This window comes from Haemaphysalis longicornis, unplaced genomic scaffold (genome assembly GCF_048455015.1).
Source record: "Haemaphysalis longicornis isolate Haplotype H1 unplaced genomic scaffold, Haemaphysalis longicornis Haplotype H1 scaffold_4, whole genome shotgun sequence".
Lineage (NCBI taxonomy): Eukaryota > Metazoa > Arthropoda > Arachnida > Ixodida > Ixodidae > Haemaphysalis > Haemaphysalis longicornis.
Window position 1 is genome coordinate 74502699 of NW_027526361.1, and position 19770 is coordinate 74522468.

The 19770-nt window shown below is 46.7% G+C and overlaps 1 protein-coding gene across 1 annotated transcript; it reads left to right on the forward strand.

Moving 5' to 3' along the window:
- Positions 1-18141: 18141 nt before the first annotated feature.
- Positions 18142-19427, forward strand: LOC144179797 (uncharacterized). The gene has a single exon (XM_077708232.1). It carries the CDS (start codon positions 18201-18203, stop codon positions 19425-19427), a length of 1227 nt encoding a protein of 408 aa, XP_077564358.1. The 5' UTR covers positions 18142-18200.
- The last annotated feature ends 343 nt before the right edge of the window (positions 19428-19770 follow it).

A 19770-nucleotide genomic window follows, 5' to 3' on the forward strand; every position in this document is an offset into this window, starting at 1 on the left:
CTACATAAGACTTTTATAAAACATATAAAGGGTGCACGGGCAGGATAACGTTCCACAAGCAAAGCGATAAATTTTTTATCCGAAAGGGCGTAAAACCGGGAGATACCATGTCGCCAACACTATTCACAGCACGTCTGGAGAGTTTTTTTACAAACCCTTGACTGGAAAAACATAGGATTAAGGATTAACTTGGAATGCTTAAGCCATATGGGGTTTGAGGACGACATAGTCTTCCTGAGTGAGACTGCAGAACACATGCAAACAATGCTTGAGGAACTACAATCACAGAGCAAAGTCGTCGTACTACAGATAAATATGAGTAAATATAAAGTTACGATGATCAAACATGCCAAAAATTCAGCTTCAGCTTCTTCAGATTCAGCTTCTTCAGCTTCTTCAGATTCAGCTTCTGTAACAAACGATGGAGCAAGGAGAAGTGTATATCTATCTTAGGTTATCAGAGCTGACCCCAATCACGAGCCAGAAATTCGGCGTCGTATAGGTATAAGCTGGAGCGCTTTCGGCGAACACTCCAAAATAATGAGAAGTAAAAATAATCACTCAAAAGGCGAATATACAAACAATGCAACTGGTGATGACAATGCCGGTGATGACATATGAAGGAACGGAAACTAGGCGCCTTACTAAAACCAGACTTAGGTCGGCTCAACGGGCCATGGGACGAATAATGATCGGAGTAACACTTAGGGACAGAAAACGAGCTTCCTGGATCAGCGAGCAAACTCGATTAGATGATATAGTTCAAATGAAGAAAAAGAAATGGACTTGGGTTGGCCATGTAGTGGGACGAAATGGCAACCGCTGGATCACCAGGGCAACAGAGTGCTGTTACGAATCGGCCAACGCCGCCGTATTTTCCCGCATCACTCCTCGGCAGGGCGGCGAAGCCACCACGTGCGCCTTTCTGCCGTCACGCGCCAGCGTGTCGGTGAATCATACTTTCGTGTCTCCACATGCCGGGCCAGACGCCTCACTTTGCAACGCACCTCCGGAGGTTGCCAACGGCACGCCCAGGCATGCTTCACGGACGTGCGCCCCACAGCCGTCAGGTGCCAGCACGTCGGTGAGTCATACATTCACGCCTGGACATGCCCGGCCCAATCGCCTCGCTTTCAACGCGCTTCAAACTTCGACGGTTGCCGGCCCGGCGAGGCATGTCTCAGCATGTTTCAAGGACACTCTCTCTCCTCTCTCGGACTCAACGTGCGCCGAGGCTGCCGATGACTCACGAACTGTGGAAAGAGCGTTGTGTGTGTCTGTGACGTTCGTGGCGTGTTGTTACTTGTTGGTGTTTTGACCGTTGCGGCTTTTGGGTATAAAATAGAAGTTGCCCAAGCGCTAAAATTCATTCCTGTTTGAGCAGCGAATCCATGCGGTCGCTCTGCTCGAGTCCTGTATTGTAACCTCGCCCGTCGGGGCATTGTTTTTTTTGGCTTCGATCACCTCTCGCTATGAAGTAAACAGTTACGTTAGCCTACGGCTTCTGGACTTCTTCACGGCTGCAACAGCGGCTGGCCGCTCGCATCATACACGCTACCACTCGTATGTCGGAGGACATGGAGCTCGGATCGGGTGCCCCCGCCCGGTCGCAACAACTGGTGTCAGCGCTGGGATGACACGGTTGCAACAGTGCATACCGAGGGACCGAGTGTGAGTCAGTCAGTGAGTCAGTGAGTCAGTCAGTCAGTGAATAAGTGAGTCACTCAATCAATCAATCAATCAATCAATCAATCAATCAATCAATCAATCAATCAATCAATCAATAAATCAATCAATCAATCAATCAAATGGCATTAAAGAGAATCTCGAAACACAGTGTCTGTATCCGTTGAATTTACCCGTCCAATAGTTTAGCAACTCATCCTTTTGTATTGGCCTTTCTGTTGAGGTTCCATTTCAGTGCTAGCAGTGCACGCATAGCAGCATTTTAAAAAAAGCTGCTCATATCCACCACAATGCGATTGGCTAAATTCACTCCTCGTTTTATCGTCGTATAAACCACCATCTGTTAAAGTTGCCACTTGTATTCGCAACCAGCCGCACAGTATCCTTGCTGGTGCTATAACTCACTGTTCTGGTCTTGTTTTATATCTAATTTTTCTGTAAGACTACCTATGGCCACCACAGGTTATCGGGCCCTTGAATATCCGCATGTGTAATTGTACCGTGCAGGAAAAGTAAAATATTCATGTGTGTATGTTTATCGCGCATCAGGGCGTGCCACTTACGCTGCTCTGTCTCATTTATTTCGCCCCGCTGCGTTGGTGTAGCCTATTGGCACATGTCTTCATTCCAGCCTTTACGTTGTCGTAACTACTGTGGTGCAACAATACAAACGGCATTAATACCTACGCTCTACCCGCCGACTCAGCATGCCTTGCACGCTTGTGTGTGATGATGATTGCCTCGAAAGACGAAAGTTTTATGTGTCCCGATCGGCGACCCTTTTTATACAGAAGGGAATGCACATTTATACCGCTGGAATGCATACTGCTTTTGTTGAAATACAGAGAAGCTCTCCAGATTTCCATTCCCTTAGCCGATGTGTTATTATTTTAAAAGCGGAGCTGTTTAGAAAATTATTATTCTGCTGAGCGCTTGTGTGCGCGTGCCTCGCGGCGACCGCCCAGCGTCCCCGGTGCACGTTTGCGAAGCCACATACCCACTTAGGGAGATTGACCAAGATTGGCCAAAATAAAAAACTCCAGCGTTCGCCGTAATCGTAGCAATACTTTCTCGGAACGAGAAAGACACGTCATTGCGTGCTCCCCTGCAATGTGGTGTCCAATGATTATCACTTCCAACAAATCGGCTGTAATCGTGGACTTGAACCACCGTGATGGTCGTGAAGATTGCGTGCTTCGCTAGCTTCAGGTTCTACGCATTAGTGGGAGCTTCCTTCATTTTTTATCTATAACGATGGCCCCCTTCCTGTCGCATCTCAGCAAGCGTTGCGTTGAAAGAGCAGTGAATTGCGAAGCTGAATCCTATGGGAAAGCAGTGAGCGGTGTACAGGCCAACACACATCTCCTTTCTGGCGCTGCGTCAAACAGCGAATTTCTGCTGGTAAGATAACAACTTTGAAATCAGAGTTGCGTAAGTGTGCTAAAACACGCTATATGTGAACCATTGCACCACTATGGCGTTTATTTTTCGCATCTTCGAAATTTGTAGGACTGAAGTCGGCGAAAAGTGTCGCGGGGCGACAATAAGCCAAAAAACGGGAAAGCACATAGTGCGCGAACTACCAGCTTTTTTCAAAAAGCCACTACCACATATATACGGCCACTTATCTTTGCGGCGCGACTTGTCGCAACCAACTACGAGGCATTCCCGATATTATGACGGAAATTAACAGAAAGAGAAAAAGACCACAACGGAAATAAAGGAGCAAACCAAACGTAAACAAAAAAACCCTGCAACAGAAGAAACCAAAATAAAAAGAAACCAAACCAGAGTTATAAATCCGCAAACGTGTGTCCGTCTAAAAATATCCCAGGTAAAAACTTTTCAATGAGGCTATGGTTATGGAACAAGTATGACGTAACACCCAAACGAAATAGGAAGCCGTCCTAGAATCGTGAACAAATCTAGTGCATTGGACCCCAGAGTTCCTTGGCCCCGTCTATTAGATTACGCTATCTTGCGGCGGGCATTATGCGGGACACTCAGGCAGGTGCTTGAACGAACGCCGACGGGAGCACCGATACGATGCTCGCACTCAGATTGGGTTCTTCCCTCCTTTGCACGTCAGAAAGAGTGCTTGAATGGCTTGGAGAGTGCATATTTTTCTGGGTCTCACTGATGGCGGTGTCGTGAGAAAAACGCGCTGCACGAAAACAAACTTTAGGCAATGAGGGGGCGTATGATGATGACAAAGAAAACACCTGCCGTGGTCGTTATAGAACTGGGTTCCTCGAGTTGAGTGGCCGACGTCTATCCGATTTCGCCATCATCAAGTGGACTTTGGCTTCTGTTGTCAGCGTAGAACGTAGGTTCCTCGCATTCTGTAGCCGACGTCTATCCCATTGCCCCATCATCAAGTGGACTTTGGCTTCAGACTTTGGCAGTGGGGATTTTGGACGACAGCACCGGTCTAACGACGACGGTGTTTGGATTTTGAACAACAACAACGGTCTAACGACGACGATGATGGGAGGGCGCTCACCTCGTAAAAGAATCGTTTCCTGCGTCGAAATTTGGACATTGACCCTCAATAGTTTGCACTTTTATCGTTGACGTTTATACTTTAACTCTCAGGCGGTTTGCCCTTTGATCGCAGACGATTTGACTTTGATTGCAGCAGCTTGGACCTTGGCACTTCGCCTATTGATTTTAGCACGCAAGAAATCCTAGCGTTTCAGCCATCGTTGTCGTTAGACGGAGGAGCTTCTGATTTCTGGCAAGTCACCGAGGCCAGCTGGAAAGTGAAATTGTGGAAGCAAAATTGATTACTAAAATGGCTGACCAGTGGGCTCTTGAAAACCATCCGTTTCTGAGAAAGACAAGCAACCAGATTTTTTTTAATTCAATATTGTGATTCTGCCTACCTGCCTAGGACGGCTTCTAAATAGGCTTGCGGGTCAGTACATGCTAGTTTTCCACTCACCATCTTTTTCAAGGATTTTTATCTGACTTCCAGTCACCCTAAAATTACACCAGAGTAGTGGGCGGGGCTGCTGACCTGCTGCCCCTCCAACATATGTATACTGGAGAAGAGTGCCCATCTCGCAAGCAAGCACCAAGGCATCCTGTACTGAGGACACCTTCCACCGGGAAAGGGTCCGAAGATCGCGCTTGCGGGATATATTAAGTTGATTCGCTCAATCACTTCTAGTCGGTAATAGTTTAATGCATTTTTGGCCCTGATTTTGCTCCGCCTTACCAGCTTTTAAAGAAGCCATGAAGACAAAACACAAGTTTGGTTCATTCGAGAGGTTCCCTCGTTAAAATCATAATGACGCCACTTTTAACGTACTCTTCGCTCAAATAAGCTATGTAATTAGGCAAAAAGGGAATGGCCATGCGACCCACCAGCTCCTTTCCCGCAACAGAACCTATGATGTCATATGAGCCCAGCTGTGCGATTGGCTGAAGCCGGCAAAAGCAAACGCAATTTAGGCAGAGCTTATAAGCTTGCCGAACGAGCTATTTGCGCCTAAATGCAATGCATATCCATTTTACAGTAGTAAGAATAGTGCGGTAAACAACAAAAGTTACGAAAATACACGTAAACATAGAAGTACCGATGCGCAGTGCTATTGGCGGTGAGCGCGACCACGGGCGGCGCTGCGGAGTGCGCCTCCATGACGTCGGCTTAGGGATTCTCGCATTTGTCGTCTGCTTCACTCGGGCTCGCTCTCTATGCTGTTTCTTTGAGCGCGGTTGAGATTTTGTGCTTGTCCACAGCAGACCTCGCGAATGCGCAACCTTTTTTTCGTAACAAAAGACTTAAAATAGCGTAAACCAGCTCAATACGTGATTTTAAGTACAGCTTTTGATACCACTCCGGAAAAAAAACATTGCCGGCGTCGCCCATGCATTGCTGCGAAGCTGGTCCTGTGCGGAGCGCGAAGAATCGGAGCTAGGCGTCAGCATCTGTGTTCAGCAGTCTTTCGAACAAAGGCAACAGCCGCAGGCTGACAACCGACAACAGCGAAAATGGAAGACCAAAACAAATTCCAGGCCTTCGGGGCTGTCGGCTTTGGCAGAAGGCATTACGATTCCAGCTAATCGTATGTAAGGTAAAACAGATTTGGTACCCGCCGCGGTGGCTCAGTGGCTAAGGCGTTGCGCTGCTGAGCACGAGGTCGCAGGTTCGATTCCCGGCTGCGGCGGCCACTTTTCTGATGGAGGCGAAAAGCAAAAACGCCCGTGTGTACGAGATTTCGGCGCACGATAAAGATCCCCAGGTGGTCAAAATTAATCCGGAGCCCTCCACTACGGCGCGCCTCATCGCCTGCGTTGCGTCGGCGCGTTAAACCCTACAATCAATCAAAACAGATTTGGCAACCTTGCCTAACACTCAAAACTGTTGTATCAAGTCACTTTACGTTGACACGGCATGAAAGTGTGCCGACATGCACTATGGGGCACAAATAATGTAGGTTGATTTCCAAATAACCTGCTGTGTGTATAGGCGCGTGCTGGTTTTATACCAGGCTTCTAACCAGTATGCAGGCTTATTGAGCAAAACGAGTAACATGTAAGGCAAACATACAGTAAAACTATGTTCGTTCAGATTTGGAGGGATATTTGGGTACATTTGCCACAGCCATATCATCCCAATATTCAGATAGGCGTTATAGTAAAACTGCACTCAAGAGGGGGAGGACCAGGAGGAGGAGAAAACTTTAACAGTAAAATCGAGCTGGTTAGTGGGCAGGCTCCTCAGTCCAAGACTACAGAGTAAGATTCATTCTTCAATTCACCGAACGTCATCCCGAGTAGGCCAGGATTTGTTTTTTGCGACAGAAGGGGTCGGAAAACAATAAAGAGCTGTCTGGACATATTCATTGGTTTCGAATTGTGTTATACTGAAAATTGGCATGTATACTATTTATTGCGTTAGTTAGCAAGTATATCAAGTTTTCCACACCGTAATCACGCCATAACTTTTCGGGTTGAGATTGAGTTTGTTACGATATCGATGGTTCGATAGAAATTAGGTGCACAAAAGCCGCCTTCGAGTACTGTGGACAACGTTATCTGCGCCGTAGCACAGGTCTTATTGCATTGAATATTCACCCGAACTTTGTGAGCCTCGCATCCTAGGACGTTTAGGACGGTGCAGAAAAATGAATGCGTTGGGCACAGAAAGAAAAAGCGTTCATCTAACAACAACGAAAGAAAGAGAAAACACCCGTTTTATTTCCTGCTGTGCGACCCGCTGCTTGATGCGTAGCATTAGACTGTTGAGTCTTCAGAAGAGCATCTCAGAAATAGTTAAGGAAGCCTACGCATTTTGAATACTTATCGAGGAGCTCTGAGCGCTGAAACTCGCAAATACGCTAGATAGGACGAGGGCGAGTTACACACGATTGTCTGAGCGATGCTCTCTGAAAGTCGTTCTCTCTCTCCTCGTGTGTTGTAAAATTGTGCGGGACAAAGCTTGAAATTATTCAGAGCCGTCAGAATCTTTGAAAACACGCTTTTCAAAGCACCAAAGCATCAAAGCGGGCGATTTCTAGCAAAGGCACTGCAGCCAGTCAGAACGGGACGACCGCGGCGCGGGTGTAGCAGCGGGGCGAATGTAGCAGACGACAGCGGAGCGGGTCCCTAAGCTGACGTCAGATCCAGGGGGCGCCACTCAAACATCTCACCGCCAATTGGCATTGGGTGCACTATGCTTGTTTTAGCTGTACAGCAGTCCGACGCTTCGGAGTTGTCTTATACGAAGCTGGCCGATTGGCGTAAGCGACGTTGCATTACGTGACCCTCTTTGTCAAGCACACCCCATGTTTCCCGATGCAATTACTTTCTACAGTAACAAAAACAAGCCAGGTGTAAATACGGTCAAAAACAAAGCAACAGCGGAGTTCTGAGTATGCTAGCGCCAGCTGGGATGTTTGACAGCGAGCAAGGCTGCAGAGCCGAATGGCGCAGTGGAACTTTGTTTGTATACGCGCCGTTATGGATTCATTGTATACGTCACCAAAACGTACGGTTTGGCGGGAGAATAAAAACTTTTGACCTAAATTGATTAATTTCTCAGTGAATACGGCATCATTTCCTGGCGCGCAAGCGCTGGGGACGCTATAAAACACGAAATCTATTGAATAAAACAAACTTGTATTTTGTTTCATGGCTCCTTTAATGGGAAACCGCTGATTGACCCACCACGCCGAGAAGGCAGGTGCGACATTAATGTCGGCGTCTAGGATAGGAAAGCGCCCCTCGAAGAGTATTTTAAAGTGTATCCGAATTTTCCAATAGGATAAAACTGTCAAGGACCGTGCTACTAGGCAACGCAGAGCCACGTGGAAAGCGGAAAGTTGCAGCAGAGGCCCTGAGTACGGTGTTCGGCCGCACATCAAGCACTTTCCCGATGACCTGGCACAGCGGCGCAGCAGTTGCAATTACTTGTAGCGCAAAACTGCAAGCGTTTATTATTATTGCTTTCGCATTCAAAACTGGTGAAAAGTGCTTAGCTGTTCACAGATTTTAACAGCGGCGCTGTTGTTACTGGCCGTAAGTTCGCCGTTGCAGAAAAAAATACCAAGAAAATGCCGAGCGCTTGTGAGCGCGTGCGTCGCGGCGACCGCCGAGCGTCCCCGCCACGCGCAGTGGCATTACCGAAAAAAAAAAAAAAAAAGCTGGCAAAACCCCCGAGCGGCGAGAAAATGCCGAGCGCATGTGAGCGCGTGCTTCGCGGTAACCGCCATGTCCGCGGCTCGCGCAGAGGCTTTAGCAAAAAAGGAAAGTCCAACACTGTCGTCAAGAGTGACCGTGCATGTAAAAAAACTCCAACGCTAACGCTAGGGATGAAGAGACACCCTGCTGGGAAGGGCCCCCGCGGCCGCCGCATTCTCAAGAAGCCATTAGGGACAATTCGAGACATGGCTACAACTGTGCCAGTCCTTCCCGACATACGCAATATTACGTAAAAACATTGAAAATTGCAGAAAATGGCAGAACATAACGCATGGAATTTTTACAATATTGAAGATGTCGTGAAAGTATCACCTGTAATCGTTATAATAGCGTACTTGGAGATAATTGGTCGGACAAGATTTAGAAAAACCCAAAATTTGACTGAAAAAAAAACACACAATCAAGACAGGCGGCATAAGAATGCTACGCATTAGTGGATAGTTACCTGAATTTCTGCAGAATTTTTTCTTTTGTTTTTTTTTTACTTTTTCATCGTCGTTTCTTCTTTTTATCGTTTTTTATCTTCTTCGCACTTTTGTATTTTGTCTTTTTTTTTTTCTTTTTTTGCTGACGATGTGGCGACTGCGTTTTGGTTGGTTGTGATCATGCGTGCCATGATGCTAAGTGTCAGTCTGCAGTCGGGGATGGTTTTTCGTAAAAATAAAATGGGAGATAGTGTGGCCATGCTTGTCTGCATTCAGCCTTTCGTCTTTCTGAGGTGTTTTAACATCTCTGGAGGTCATAATGTGGTTACGAAAGCGCAATCATGGGCGATCTTGGTTGCCGCAGAAGTCGCCACGCCGTCACTATACTTACCGATGCCTCAGGTGTCCTTCTGCATATTTTTACTGCTTCCAGTGAAACGGCTAAAGTTCTGTAAATTACTGTACAAATATATTCATATAATATATTACGACGTCAACAGATCCTTAAAGAGTTAATAAAACTCCTGAACTTGTGCACCATCACTAAATTGTTTATGCCACTTAGTTCATAAATTTCAATTCAGTTTCAATTAATTTGAGACATAAATAGATACGTGTAGTTATGTGCACGAGGCATGGCAAAAGGAGACTCGTACGTCTCCTGACGAGGCCTCCTCACCGGGAGTACACATTGGAAAGCAGTGGATGCAATCAGAAAAAAAGAACAGTGCAAAAACTCTGCACTAGAACAAAAAAACGAACACTTCAAATATATGATAAAGACAGAACAAGGAAGCCCACTTGGAACAATATACAAATAAGATGGTGATTACATGCGCATATGAAAACTAATCACATGTCTAAACAAATGATTCGTACAATTGTATGTTTCTACAAGATGAACAGTTTATATAGGTGATACATACCACAATAAATTGATTATTGCATACAATGTTCAAGACGCAGGAAAGTCAGTAAGACCGGGGGTATCTAGCAGAAGCAGTTTTATTTTTCCTATGTATTGCCAAATAGTTTAAGAGCTTCATCAATCACGGAATGATGGCTGTTACAGAGAGATACAATTTGATTATGTATAGTTTGGCTACCATAGTTTGTCTGAGGTCTATGTCGAACTAGTTAGTTCATACGTAAATTATATACTACCTCTTGTTTTAAATACTTTTTTAAAGAGGAGTGCCAAGTTATTTTTAATTTGGTGATAAAGAAAAATGGCTGAAACGAAACTATAAACTTTAGCGAAGGATAAAATTTTTCTAATCTGAAAAACTTAGCTTTCTGTTTGAGATATCGGGAATGCTAATCGTAAAGCTTACCTTCCAAGGTACTGGAGCCGATCTGAGTCAGTTTTAAAACTTGATCCCCATATTAAATGGCGATACGCAAGATGCGAATGAATAAGAGAAAAATACGATTGTTTCTTCTCAACTACATTGCTAAGATCTGTCTGAGTCAGTGCATCTAACCGGCTGACCTAAATATCTTCAAGCAGATATGATTTACATGGTCCGGCCAGTTTTGGTAACATTTAAAACAAACCCCAAGGAACCGACAAGTACTCGTCAACATAAGTTGGGAATGGTCCATCTGTAGTTTGAAATAATAAGGGATGGGTTTATTCTTCGGGCTATGCTGAACCTTTCAGTTATGGTGCTGCTCCATATACATTTTTGGCCCACTTAAATTCAATGCAGGGCGGCGACATGGCCTGCTAGGTCCTAGCAAGCAGTCGCTACCTTAGCCACTTCCATAAGGATGGAAATTTATTTCATATACTATCTTGCTGCTCTTATAGGTGGTAAGCTAGATGCGAGCAAGTACCGCGAGGTTGAAAGGAAACGGTTTCTAACGCCTCGTAGTTGCCATGGCGTTCGTATAACGCCAGGAGAGTGACGGTTCTCGTCGGCGCTCCTTTAAAGTTGACGCTAATGACAATGGCGGTTATGCTGAGAAGTGGAGATGGGAAGGTAAGGGCGGTAGGGACGTGTGGGGATGTAGAGGGACCGCTTGGATGAGGGAAGCTGGCCTACGTGGCGTGAAGACATAGATGTCTTCGCATCAGCGACAACAGATGGCAGGGCCATCGTCCCTACGCGGAGGGCGAGACTGCCATAACGACCGGGCTGATGACGTTAAATGATGATGACCACTGCGCGCCATAGGCAAGCTGCAGTGATGGGCTGCGCAGGAGCGTAATGATGAGCGCCCTCCTGCCTAACGGTGCCCGCTATAAGTGGAAATCTCCACTTTCTGCTTTTTCTGACACGTTGCGCTGCTCATGCTGTGCGGGGGAGCGAAAGCAGTTTCACCTTCGCTTCCACCGAATGCTCATTCGTGTTGCTTTGCACGTATTTGTCTTGCTGCACTTTGGCTATACACAGCGGCCTGTAGAACGGGGCAAAGTTCCGTTTTGACGTTATCGTTTTTGCGGAGACGCCCTTACATGCTCGACGCGGACACTTGCCACACTCATCGTTGATGACTGGCGCTATGGCAAACAGAAAATACGGTAACTCTGAGAAAAAAAAAACACCATATTTGCTGCCCATGGTGAAACAAACAAAACAAAACGCTACGTAGGTCTTGTTGTATCCCCAGTGTGCTTTTCCGCACACAGGAAAGTTGAAAGTACCCGTTCCCGTGACATTCCTTCAGCGGATGGCGACTGTTAGCAGTTCGTCTCTCTCTCTCTCTCTCTCTCTCTCTATATATATATATATATATATATATATATATATATATATATATATATATATAGAGAGAGAGAGAGAGAGAGAGAGAGAGAAAAAGAGAGAGAGGGAAGAAAGGAAGTCCTTTCCCTGAAACGTCAGTAAACTTATTTCTATTTTCTACGTCTTTCTCGTTTGTCTCTGTCTCTACTAACCTTGTATATATATATATATATATATATATATATATATATATATATATATATATATATATATATATATATATATATATATATATATATATATATATATATATATATACTACGTTCCTGAAAGAAGTTGGCACTGGTCGAAAAGAGAAGGAGGTCAGTTGTAAAATGCCTCCGAGAAACGGCCCCAGGTTGTATACGCGTTAAGTTTAAAATGCGAATAGCAGCCCCTGTTATCAAGCTAGAATAAATAGGAAGGTAAGCAAAAATACTGTCGTCATTTCGGCCTACAGCTTACTTTTCGTAACACTTCACCAGGAATCTACATATGCAACCCAGCTTAGGACTAGTCTGGATTACAGTACTGTTCGATGCTCCATAGGCATTACAAAACTTGCGCCCAATCGTTCTTGTTCGAGCCGCTGAGAATGAGCTTCTGTAGCTTGTCAATTCTGTAGTCTGTCAATCTAAGGACGTCAATTCTTCAACGAAACGTTATACTAATTCACAAGTTTGTATTCACAATTACTTCATTACTTCCCTAGTTAAGTAATTATACTAATTCACAAGCGGTGGCAACACCACCGTATATATAACTTGAACTCACCCGCCACGACTTGCTCTACTTCCGCAATGCGAAAGGCTTAAACGAAGCGTCGTATCGAGCTGCCCCTAGTTACAAAGGGCTTCATCTCTATTGTACCCCCGCCTCAGTGGCTCGCCCCGGGACATGCGGCGCATGAATGAAGAACGCAAAGAAAGCATTTCCGGCTACCCTTGCGACGGCTCCATGGCCATGCAGGGTGCCTGTGCGTCATTCAAGCACCTACCTACCTACCTACCTGCCTACCAGCGACGTTATAGCCACAATAAATGTATGAAGCGTGTTTTTGGCGCACCCCATCTCCCAGACAAATATAAATGCATCCCATAGACAGTCTATAGTTACAAGAAAAATATACCCTAGGAAATTTTTCTCGGAGTTATTTAAATCATGTGTAAGGCTTTCCTCGTGTAACCCGAAACATTGCGCGGAAGCGAAGTGACCATTTCGTTTAACGACGACTGGGCCATTCACTATTTAACCCACAATCCTGGAATCTCCCTTCTGGATTAGCAGCCTAAGCACAGGAAGTTTATTCACGGAAAATGAGGTCCTCGATGATTTCTTTCGAATGCGGCGATTGTGCGGGCCGCCGAAGAGGACAACGGGCACCGTAGTGCGAGATGCTAGGAATTGATCTACTGACCAAGTAACCTGTGCGCGTGGAGCGCAGGACAAAGTTTGCGAAATCTTGTCGGCGATACGTAGAGTTTCAGATTGATCCGACTGCGCTATTTCGGCGCAGGACCGAAACCACTATCTGCCGCAGAAACACCAGTTGCGGAATTCGTCTTCGAGGAACACTTTTAAGTGCGCAGCACTTTCGGGCGAACGCCTTGCCGTCGTAGCTCACCCGGGCTCACGGCATCTAGCCATCGTTGTGACGAGGCGTCACGCACCCAAACAGAGGCTGTGGAAAGATCAGTGCTTCTTCTGGTCGGGATCCCTCCCGTTACAAAGCCAATGTCAATCCCATTGCACCACACAGGCACACGTTACTCATATGCAAAATGTCGTGGGTGATCGTTGCGCTCCACTGTTGCCACGGAGGCTGCGGTTGCTAGGCCGCATATAAGTACACAACAATATAAAATACGAATAACATCACGAACTAACGTATTAATGATTCCAAAATAATGAAAACTCAATCCCGTGTCTCTTCATAAGCCTTTTCAGGGGCTGCGGCGCTTGGTCTTGACTACTTTCGGTATCAACGCCAGGCTGATACTGAATTTAGCCAAGAGAGGGCCCCACAGCTCCTCCGGCGAATCACTACTCCGCACTTTAACAGCTTTCCCATTGAGTGGAATTTAATTTTTTGACGTACTTCTCTGGAGGGTTCTCTTGGTATTTTTCAATGGGGCCGAAGCACGTTGGTGACAGGGCCATTATGTATCTTTGCCATGTTTTGCCTGGACGAGTGCCTCGTTCAAATGAGTTCTTTGTTACTGTTGATGTTCGGTATCACACGCTCGCATTCATCTTGCTTGTTAAATCGGCATTCCGGCTTTCTACGTAGCGTCACTGTCTGAATACATTATAACACCGCCTTACCTCTCCTTCCACTCCAATAGTGTTGGAAACAGCGGCGATACTTTGTGCCTCCGTCAATTGTTTCTTTTGAAGTCGACCCGGTCGTCGCTTGGCATTTCTGGATTTGTTCCACATCAGTAAGTGGTTCATGCGGCTAACAACCGAACGCGATAGACTTTTACGCTGCTGCGTACGTCCATTTAGAAAAATACTGATTTGATTGATTGATTGACGGGTTTAACGCGTCGATGCAACGCAGACGATGAGCAGCGCCGTAGTGGAGGGCTGGGTATTAGTTTTGACCACCTGGGGTTCTTTAAAGGAGCCATAAAGACAAAATGCAAGCTTGTTTCATTCAAAAGATTGCCTCGTTAGAATCATGTTAGCACTTTAAACATAAACTTCGCTCAAATAAGCTGCATAATTAGGAAAAAATCGAATGGCCATGTGACCCACTAGCTCATTTCCCGAAACAGAACCTATGATGTCATACCAGCCAGCTCTGCGATTGGCGGAGGCCGGAAAAAGAAAACGCAAATTAGGCATAACTTATAAGCTCGCCGAACGAGCTATTTGCACTTACATTTAGGGCACATTCTTTTCATATCAGTAAAACTCGTCGGACAAACAGTAGAAGTTACGAAAGCACACGTAAGCGTAGAAATACCGATGCGCGCGGCTGTTGGTACTGCGCGCACTAAATTTCGTTAGATGCACAGCACTGCGGGGCTTTGGGTGATGATGATGATGATGATAATTACTTTATTTTGCCCAAAACAGGTTGAAAGGAGGAAGGGGAAGTGGGAGCCTTCCTGAATTCCTCCCCCTCCGATGGCGGCCTGCGGCCCTTGGGCGCTAGCGGCATCTTCGGCGAGTTCGACGGCGTTAACCTATATTTCGGGGTCGGAGCTAAGCAAACAGGTCTACCACTGCTCCGCACTGGTGGTGCTCCGCACTGGAGCATCACAAGCCCGAATCATGTGAGTGAGTGTGGCTCACTGGGTGCACCACTTGCATTGGTCTTTATAAAGGCCGGGATAAATGTGGCTCAGTACTGCAGGATTGGGGAAGGCATTAGCCTGCAGCTGACGCCAGGCTACAAATTGACGTCTGTTGAGGGTGGGATGCGCAGCGGGATATTTATGGCGCTCCATGCGATAGTGCTGATCGATGTCCCGGTAGGTCACCAGCCTGTCCCTAGCCCCCTTGACCGAGCCAGCAGCGTCGTCAGGGCCATCCCGCGAGCTGAAACCTCGGGCCGCCTCCTGTGCTAGCTCGTTGCCTGGGAGAGATGCATGAGGCGGTGTCCAGATTATTTGCACGTTGCTTATACTAGTGGCTTGGACGTTGTATCAGACGACAGTTGCCGATTGACGCAAGCGACAATGTCTTACGTGACCGTATTTGTCGAGCGAGCACATGTTTCACGAAACAATTATTGTCTCCATGAGCAAAGCAAGCCAGGTTTAAATACGTTCACAAACAAACCAATGGCAGAGAACGGCTTGCCGTGGTGTGGTGGCGCCGTCTAGGTTGACTAACAGTAAGTAAGTATCCGCTCCCACGGCTGGACACGACTCGGGAGGAGGAGAGTCGAGTCCGGCCGTGCCGCTCCACACCAAGTTTAGCTGAAGGACCTGTTCTTATGATGTCATTGCAAACATCGTTCAAACACACGTTCTGGCGCGAGAATTTAATTTCTCAGTGAATAAAGCATCGTTTTCTTCCGGAACACGAAAACTTTCGAATAAAACAAACTTGTATTTTGTCTTCATTGCTGCTTTAACGCGCGCCGAAATTTAATACACACGGCGTTTTTGCTTTCCGCCGCGGACGGGAATCGGACCCGTGACTTCGTGCAGAGCCGCACAACGCCTTAGGCATGGAGCCACCGCGGTAGGTCATGGCGAAAAAGAGAAAGCGCGAATAATTCGCGCATCAGGCTATGGGCTATGTCGGGACGCTGCCGGGGCCGTGAATGTCCGGAAGAGAAGTTGACAGTATACTTTGGGAAGGTTTAAGTGAGTAGAATTCTGCTTGACGCGGTTTCGCTACTCATACGATTATTATTATTATTATTATTATTATTTATTTATACTGTCAACCCTCACTTGAGGGTCATTACAGAGAGGGAAGCATAAGATATGGAAAGCAAATACAGACATTGACACTTTCAGCAACTTCGAACAATAACAAAATAGCATATTCATTGCTCGGCGAAGTAAACATCAAGAGCACATTCGAATTTCTTAACGTCAGAACTTTCAACAATATGTCGCGGCAATTTGTTCCATGCTTCTATGACATCGGGAAAAAAAGATTTACGAAAGACGTCCGTGCGAGCACCGAAGGGGCGAACTGCCGCGTCATGGTTGATCCGGCTGCTGAGCTTATTCGGGGGGTGTACGTAAATTCTTCTATCTATTTTTATTTGACCTTGCATTATCTGAAAAAATACTTTTAAGCGCTGCTTTTGTCGCCTGGTTTCTAGGGATTCCAAACCGCTTAGTTTTAACATCTCGGTAACCGAATCCGTCCTTTTATACTTCGAACATATAAATCGTGCGGAAAGTCTCTGAATTCGTTCCAGTTTACCTATTAAATTCTTTTGGTGGGGGCTCCAGGCCGCACAAGCATATTCTAAAACAGGGCGCACAAATGTTTTATATGCAAGCAGCTTGACGTCTTTCGTAGTATTCGGTAATTTAGCACGCAAGAAACGCAGTTTTCTGTAAGAGGCACAGCATACTTTCTCAACATGTGTACACCATTTCAAGTCATTCGTAATATGCACTCCCAAATATTTAAATGCACACACCTGCGGTAAATAATTAGGTCCAATGCTGTAGGTAAATGGTAGAACGTGTTTCTTGTTAGTTATGTGCGTATATGTTGTCTTAGAATAATTTATTTTCATCTCCCATTTATCGCACCATGTTTGAAAATCACCAAGGCAATCATTAATTACATTTTGGTCATTCGCACACGTCCCGGGGCATAGATTAAACAATCATTGATTGATTGATTGATTGATTGATTGATTGATTGATTGATTGATTGATTGATTGATTGATTGATTGATTGATTGATTGATTGATTGATTGATTGATTGATTGCGATGTATAAGGTTCCGACACTACACAGGCGATGAGGCGCGCCATAGTGGAAGGCTCAGGATTAATTTTTGACCACCAGGGGATCTTTAACAGGCGCCGAAATATCGCACACTCCGGTGTTTTCGCTTTCCGCCTCCTGTCAGAAAAGCGGCCACTGCGGCCGGGAATCGAACCGCGTCCTTGGGCTCAGCACTCCCGAGGACGGCGGCCAGGTGTTACAACTCCGTGGTCCCATTTCCCGGCCACCACGACAGACACAGACCATTTTTGCGTTGTCTACGAGAATGAACATTCATTTGTCAGCAGCACTAAATGGCGCACTCTTGGAGGCGAAATTTAACGATATTTGAAGTGGTAAAAAAGTTTATCACATAACGGGACCGAATAGATAGGGGAGATACCCAAACACTGAGAACGCCCAAAGCGTTGCGCCGGCGTCGGATAATTCTTCTGGCACAAAGTTCCCGCACCACACCAGGGAGTGCCAAATTTGAACCACACACACTGGTACGCACAAACCTCCGCGCTTCCTGAGATCCTCGGCACGGCTCGGGGCGCCTCGGTATTGCAGTAGGCGGTTATTTATGTTCCCACAATTGTTGTGTGCGTTTGCTGCCGGCGCAGTCATGATGGTGTCGTGTGCTTCGGGCTTCCATTACCGCTGGCTGCCGATATATAAATATATATATTTATATATCTCTAGATTTATATATATATAAATCTAGAGAAAGATAAACTCACAAAGCGCGCAGAAATAGTATAAGTAAAGAGTCGGATACACAGCAAGAACAATAACAAACAATGTTTACTTACGTAGCGGCAACGGGACTTGCCTTCATCAGAGTAAAGTTACATACTATATATATATATATATATATATATATATATATATATATATATATATATATATATATATATATATATATATATATATATATTGTTACGCACACCATAAGTGCCGTATATTCGCCGATGCGTTTATGACATTTCAACGGTCAACCATCTGAGCAAGCTGATTGGTAGAAGAGGAGAGGAGAACGAGGTTGCACTCCGGCTTGGCACCATCATTCACGGACCGCTCTACCATCTGCGCTCGTCCTACACCATCCGAACTCACTGTAAATAAACCCATCTCGTAACGGTTTGGTGGGGGTGCGGGGTACGCCACGTCGGACCTCCAGGATTTTCGCCGCAGCCGACGTGTCGCGGGTCTGCCACCGCTGTCTCCTACGATGCCTCAAGGTGGGAACACTGTGCCGGCCCCCACGCCTGGCTGGCATCCCCCACGAGAGCCCCGAATGTTCACTGGGAACGCCGATGAAGACGTTGAGGAATGGTTGACGCACTATCGGCGAGTGAACCGGTACAACCGCTGGGATACCGCTGCACAACTCTCGAACGTCGTGTTCTCGCTAGATGAGACTGCGCTGACCTGGTTTGAGAACAACGAAAGCAAGCTCACAACCTGGGACCGTTTCGTTGAAGAAATTTCATCCCGCTTTGGCGACTCCGTCGGAAAGAAGAAGCAGGCTGAACAGACGTTGCTCCATCGCGCCCAAATCCCAGGTGAGACATGCACCACCTACATTGAAGAGGCGCTAAAGCTCTGCAGACTCGTCGACCCGCAAATGTCTGAGGATGATAAAGTGGGTCACTTATTAAAGGGGATCGCTGAAGACGTGTACAACTTTTTAATAGGGCGTGGAAAGTTGGAATCGGCATCCGACGTTGTCCAGCACTGTCGCACCTTCGAGGCGTTGAAGAAGCGTCGTATTACGCCAAAGTTCGGTCGCTTGGCTAATGTAACTACTGTGGCAAGCGTTGATGTGACCCCACCACTGGACTTCGCTGAAACTATCCGGCGCATCGTCCGCGAGGAGTTGCTGCGACACCAAGAGCCTCGGCGCTATACTGACGGCTTGCACGTTCACGAAAGTTACGTGCTGCAAGATGTACAGGCCAATAGCCTCTCGCCTTCGAGTGCTCAGTTTCGTGATCCGAGCTATACGCCTCGAAATGAAATCCCGCAGCGCTTCGACAATTGGGATTCACCACGCTACAGTCACGATGTCCAGCAGTTCTCTCGGCGCCCTCAACGTCCAACTTACGACCAGCGTCCTCAGCGCCCGGCTTATGATCGTCGTTTTGATGGCGTCTACGAGAGATCCTTCCCTCCCCGTGAGCGTGACCTTCCCGTCTGCTACAACTGTGGGTTTGAGGGCCACATTTCTCGCTACTGCCGCCGTCGCCGCCAAGCGCCACGGTACCAGCAAACTCCCATGTGGAACCGCCCGAACGCTCGAAATGCCCGCTACGACACTCGCCTGCCAACAGCTTTGTTCTCCGAGGCACCACCGCGCCGCGATTCACCGGCTTCTGACCGCAGCTTAACCCCACCCGCTTCACGACAGCGGCGTTCACCATCACCCCGGCGTCGGTCACCGCCGCCGGAAAACTAGCCAGCGCGGACAATGGAGGTGAGGCCGCGGCACAACTGTCACGTGAAATGCCTCTTACCGGACAGCCTAACTGGGAACTACCTTCGCCTGTATCAATGCTAAAAAACACAGTGGAAGTATTAGTCGATGGCACCCGAACGATGGCTCTGATCGATACGGGCGCAACAGTGTCGGTAATGAGTTCTGCGTTTAAATCCCGTCTTGGCCGCAAAGTAATGTTTCACTGGGACAAAATGGTAACATTTCAAGGTGTTGGTGGTGAGTCCATATGCCCACTTGGAATCTGCTCAGTGACTGTTTCGTTTGGCGGCCACACATTCAGGGCGGAGTTTGCAGTATTGCC

Bases quoted from the DNA above. Each gene is read 5' to 3' on its own strand.
- LOC144179797 (XM_077708232.1), top strand. From the start codon at position 18,201: ATGCCTCAAGGTGGGAACACTGTGCCGGCCCCCACGCCTGGCTGGCAT.